This window comes from Limulus polyphemus, unplaced genomic scaffold, assembly GCF_000517525.1.
Source record: "Limulus polyphemus unplaced genomic scaffold, Limulus_polyphemus-2.1.2 Scaffold4408, whole genome shotgun sequence".
Taxonomy (NCBI): Eukaryota; Metazoa; Arthropoda; class Merostomata; order Xiphosura; family Limulidae; genus Limulus; species Limulus polyphemus.
The window spans coordinates 41,317-46,692 of NW_013670018.1; the positions used below are offsets into that span (position 1 = coordinate 41,317).

Here is a 5,376-nt window from a genome sequence, read left to right on the forward strand (position 1 = left end):
ACGGTGTTGTTTCTAGTGACTATCACTGTGTATTGTGGTGAATAATCTCGACACACGGTGTTGTTTCTAGTGACTATTACTGTGTATTGTGGTGAATAATCTCGACACACGGTGTTGTTTCTAGTGACTATTACTGTGTATTGTGGTGAATAATCTTGACACACGGTGTTTTAGGGACTATAACTGTAGTTTGTGGTAAATTCTTATTTAGTGCCACTTTACATTCATCCCTTTCGATGCTCTTTAAAAAAGCGTGATTGGTTTTTCTATAGGAAGAATATTTAAGTTTGTTTTTCTACTACTGGGAAATGTTATATGACATAAATATATTCTCTATAATGACGTAGCCTTAACAGTTGTCAGTCATTTCATGTCTTACGTATTGAATTATATCACGCCTTTAATATACCCGACTTACTTAGCGACATCACTCGCAATAGAGAAGATTAAAACACATCTGAAGAGTGAGATTATCTTATGAACACTTCCATTAGAGGTTTAATAATTTTTGCCCTCAATGACCGATCACATTCACTGACACAGAAGTACTCTTGTGTAAATGTTGTCGTGTACTGACAAATTGATTTATATGTCATGTCATGTACCGAACAACGAACTTCATTCCTTGCAGTGCACTGAACGTGATTGTATGTCTAGTTGTTTACTGAACCACTGATTTTCACGCATTATCGCGATTTCAAGAGTTGACTTAATGCCTTTTGGATATCATTATCATAGCATCAAAATAATAGTTACTGATTTACTAATTACTTTTTTTTTAAATTATATCTTTAATACAAAGTGAATTGACATGGGATATTGTAACAAACTGTATCACATAATCGACAGAAACATTTTGAATTAACTTTCACATCTATAATTCAAAGCAAAAATTAAAAATAAAGTCCTAAGATTTGATGAGGTGATTTTTGATATTCATAACCGATAAATGATGAGATAATAAACTTTGTTAATAAACCTCTAATTACATAGAATTAGCAGACAACTGCCTTGGTTATGAACTTAGCTGAAAACCACCTGGCTGCCATGATCTTAGCAAAAAGCTATTTATTTCCATATATTCAGTAGGTAAATAATAACTACCATGAAGCCCTTGAATAAATTGTTACTTACAATAAACATAGCAGACATCAATTAACCAATACAAACTATTATCTACTAGCCTAGAGGACTAACATGTTTGATTGTTAGAGCGCTCGAATCGCAAACTGCGAGTCGCGGGTTTAAATCCCCGCCACCGAATATGCTCGCCCTGTCAGGCGTTATAATGTGACTATTAATCCCACTATTCGTTGGTAAAAGAGTAGCCCAAGAGTTGGCGGGGGACGATGTTGACTAGCTGTCCTCCATCTAGCCTATCACTACTAAATTAGGGAAGACTAGCGCAGATAGCCCTCGAGTAGCTTTGCGCGAAATTCAAAACAAAACAAGCCAAACTAGCTAATCAGACAAGTCACTAACTACTTTGTATTCAACAGACAAACTACTAATCATACCAAATAACTGATCAATGTTTTTATATATAATCGAAGTTTTCTACATTTTAGTTATTACTGTTATCTAATTAAAGTCGTTGATATTCCTGAATCAGTTGTTTTCTGTAAAACAAGTGTTAAGTAGTTTTTGTTTTAGTGGAACTTTAGACAGGTTTTGGTTTGTTTTGTTTTGAATTTCGCTAGCAATGAAAGACTAGAGGGAAGGTAGCTAGTCATTACCCCCAACTCATGGGCTACTCTTTTACCAACGTTATAACGCCCAACGGCAGAAAGGGCGGCCATTTTGGGTGAAACGGGGATTCGAACCCGCGACTCTCAGATTGCGAGTCAAGCGCCCTAACCACCTGACCATGACGAGTCCAACTTTAGACAGAGTAGGTCTGAAAACTTTAATGTCTGTTGAAAGAAAAGGAGCCGGTGTTTTTAAATGATCAGTAATGTGACCTTATATGCAAATATCTGCATTGAAGCTCCTGTTCACAAATTTTCATTTGGCACAACAAACTTTGCAACCCAAGAAATAACCAGAAGATTATTTTGTTAGTAAGGCGGATATTAATGGAAGCCGTATACCGATATGTATACTTCAAATGAATGAATCAATAAGATGCTGATATAACGTGGTTCAACTCTCTATTAGAGAATTGCCAGTTCATCAAAACTTCTTGAAGATGGATCAATTGCTGCCAAGCATATTCCCGTAGCAACCTATACAATTAGATTCAAATCCGATGAGTGTGCTGGCCATTCCATTAGATACTCTTTTTCTCCAGGAATTTTCTAGATAGTTCTAGATACGAGTGTGTTCGTCATCATACATTATAAGTAAGTATTGACGAACTGCTCCTGTATATAGCAAAACTAATGGCTATAACACTTCATCCTTATATCACATGACATTCATACTGTCCTGTCATAACTCCTAAAGGACAGTGTGGCCACAAATGCCAGGCCCTGTCTAGACTAGTATGTCATCACTACCGTATGCGGATCTTTCTTCCTTTAAATCATGTTTGGATCTGGTCTCGTCTATTATCCAAATGAACACACGCCTCGTGTTTGGTTGCAGTGTGAAGTGTGATTAGTTTGTGCACTAAAAATTCCCTCACATTTTGTTTAACCCATCCACGTTTTCTTAATACCATTGCGAATGACTGTTCCTGTCAATGGATTAGAGGAACGGACACCATTGGTCGTATGACATAAGGCTAACACTAAGATATATGTTTCTCACCTTTTACTTGCTGATTAGTCATCCATGCTCTGAACTCTTAATATACTCCGAAAGCTGAGGCTTATCGATTGGGTTGAACCTATATTGTTAAATATATGTTCCCTTGCTTGGTCATCGATAAGGATCTGCCATGCCCATGTCTCTGGTCGACTGCATTGGAGGCTTGAAGGCAAGCCCATATCTAGTTATTAAGCGTTGTGAGACTTGTAGCCACTGTATAATGGGTTACTGAGTTTGATCGACTTCTAGCCCACCTATTGTTCTCCACATCAAGGAAGTATTTAAATGTATTCATTGACAGTCTGAAATGTTTTATTATTAGTTTAAGTCTCTTTACACACTGTTGCTCATATTAATAACTGATAATACGCTGATTTTTAAAACTACTGAAATATGTAAGTCGGGTCACATGACCAGTCATCCGACACTTATTTTTCAGAAAAAGTGATCATAGAGTGCCAATGAAATCTCCTTTATTCAAGCGTTGTTGTTGTCAGAAAAACTCCAAATATAAAATTTGTGTCAGCAATGTGAATACTGTTTTGTAAAACATTCTAAGTTAAATTTTATAACGCACACTTTGATATTCTTTGAATCTAAATATAACTTCTCTACCTAATTGTTACTTCTTTTCACTTGTGAACTTTTCATTATTGTATGCCTAATCGATATGATTTGGTTTGTTAGCAGTGAGAGAAGGTAGCTAGTCAAGACCATTCATAGCCAACTCCTGGGCCACTCACTTACCAACGAATAGCGGGATTAATCGCAACATTATAACTCCCTCACGAGCGAACATGTTCGGTGGCGATGATTCAAACCCGCGCCCCACAAAATGCTAGTTGAGCGCCCTAACTACCAGGATAATTGATGTGTCCATTTCTCTTGTAAAATAACCATTCTTTTCTACCTTACCTTTCTTTTTGTTTGTCCCCAAAATCCTTCCACGGTTTTGGAGCTAGCAGGAGTGGCCAGAGAAGGGGATGTTTTTATCTATATGATATAGTCCTTCAACTTAGGGGTAGAAAGCAGGCAAGACGCATCTGTAAGCTTACCCAAACATAATCCTGTTGGAAAGGTAGTTTTTCAGGGTCACTGAACTAGAATCTGGCTCAGGATTTAGTGCTTATAGCACTCGAGGAGTCCTGTAGATGCCATGTTTGAAACTGTATTAATACCTTCACTCACAAGATAACGGGACCAAACGTGGCACACTTGATAAGGTGTCCTAACGGGGACTGATTTTGGGTTAACTATAGAAGTAATTAGGGGTAATGAAGGATCTTGATCGGTACATTGGGACCTCTGTAAATCACGAGGAGGGTCTCTGAATCATGTAGCGTACCGTGGATATATCGTGTTAATTTTGTAAAATAGTCGTTATTGTTTATGTAATCTTGTAAATAGGTATTATTGCCTACTTCAGATATGCTTGAAAAAATTGCTTGTTGAAAAAAACCTTTCCACTAGCACTTCAATGAACTGTTTTGTACGTTTAAATAAAAAAGGTTATTTATCATTCACTTGGTTGTTTGTACAGAAGCGTTTATGGCTGAAAATAATAAACAACATAAATATTAGTTTATTAATTTGAATAATTATTTCTTCTGCAGGTAGCACTCATTGGGATTCCATACCCAGCAGAAATTAGAGACTACAAAATTACCTGTCATAGCAACCAGAGCCTGAAACATTACCTGCCATAGCTTTGATTTTGTTCAAATCGTTCATAAAAAACTATGACAGACTTAGATGTCGCCATCACCCTTACTGGCATCAGCATCATTATCGCAGCCATCTTGTACGGCTTATGTCGATTACTCGGTGGCTGGACATGGCTACGCACTTGGTTGACCGGAACTAAGGAGGAAACAGCACATCTGACGAAAAGCGAAGACTTTGGTATGAAGGGTTATAGCAATATGGTAAGTAAAAATGTTCCTAGGCTAAGTGGGTTTGTTTGCATATCCTTCCTAGTAATTGGAATTAAAATTAAACATTTTGCATCAAACATGTTGCAAAATAGATACAAGATCAACTAAGTGCAATTCGTTCGAGTTGGGCTGCAAAGGAGAAAATATATGTATTACACTTTGTATAAATCATACATCTAATAAACACATTAAATATTCTGTTTACTTAGCCGTTTGGAACTGTTGACAGTAGATCTAAAAAAAGCCATTGTATTTGTGCACTGTTCCTTTCTTCTTCTAGCTATTATCTTCTATATCCCAGCTCTTCTTAAATTATTTCATTGAGCTTTTTAACTGAAAAGCAATTAAAATGTAAATTAAGGATATAAAGATCAACCAACTTTTCTTCATCCGCAACCTTATCTATAACCGATGTTACATCTTGATATCTACATATGGTCTACAATATATTCCCAACCCATTTCTAGCTAGAGCTATCTTCTCATCTCTGCTTGTATTTTAATATATCAAAACTCCGTTCTGTATATTAGATTCCAACTTCAAAATCCAGAAAAAACTACCTTAACTGTATAGGTCACTTCAGCTTACAGAAGCAAAAACTACCTTAACCGCATGTATATGCCACTTTAATTTTTAAGCCTCTTTAAAACTGGTTTTATTCTGATATTTTTATGGATTCTATAAATCTATT

The 5,376-nt window shown here is 36.4% G+C and overlaps 1 protein-coding gene across 2 annotated transcripts in view; it reads left to right on the forward strand.

Annotated features, from left to right (window-relative positions):
- The window catches only part of LOC106471098 (synaptotagmin-12-like), a 51,982-nt gene that overhangs the window by 11,641 nt on the left and 34,965 nt on the right, over positions 1–5,376 (forward strand). Inside the window, exon 2 of one of the 2 annotated variants that reach the window (XM_013931686.2) lies at positions 4,365–4,676. In XM_013931686.2, coding sequence (XP_013787140.1) covers positions 4,491–4,676 — 186 coding nt within the window. In that variant the 5' untranslated portion in view covers positions 4,365–4,490. Of the gene's footprint in view, positions 1–4,364; positions 4,677–5,376 lie in introns of those variants that run through there. The other variant, XM_022399713.1, reaches the window with a different exon arrangement.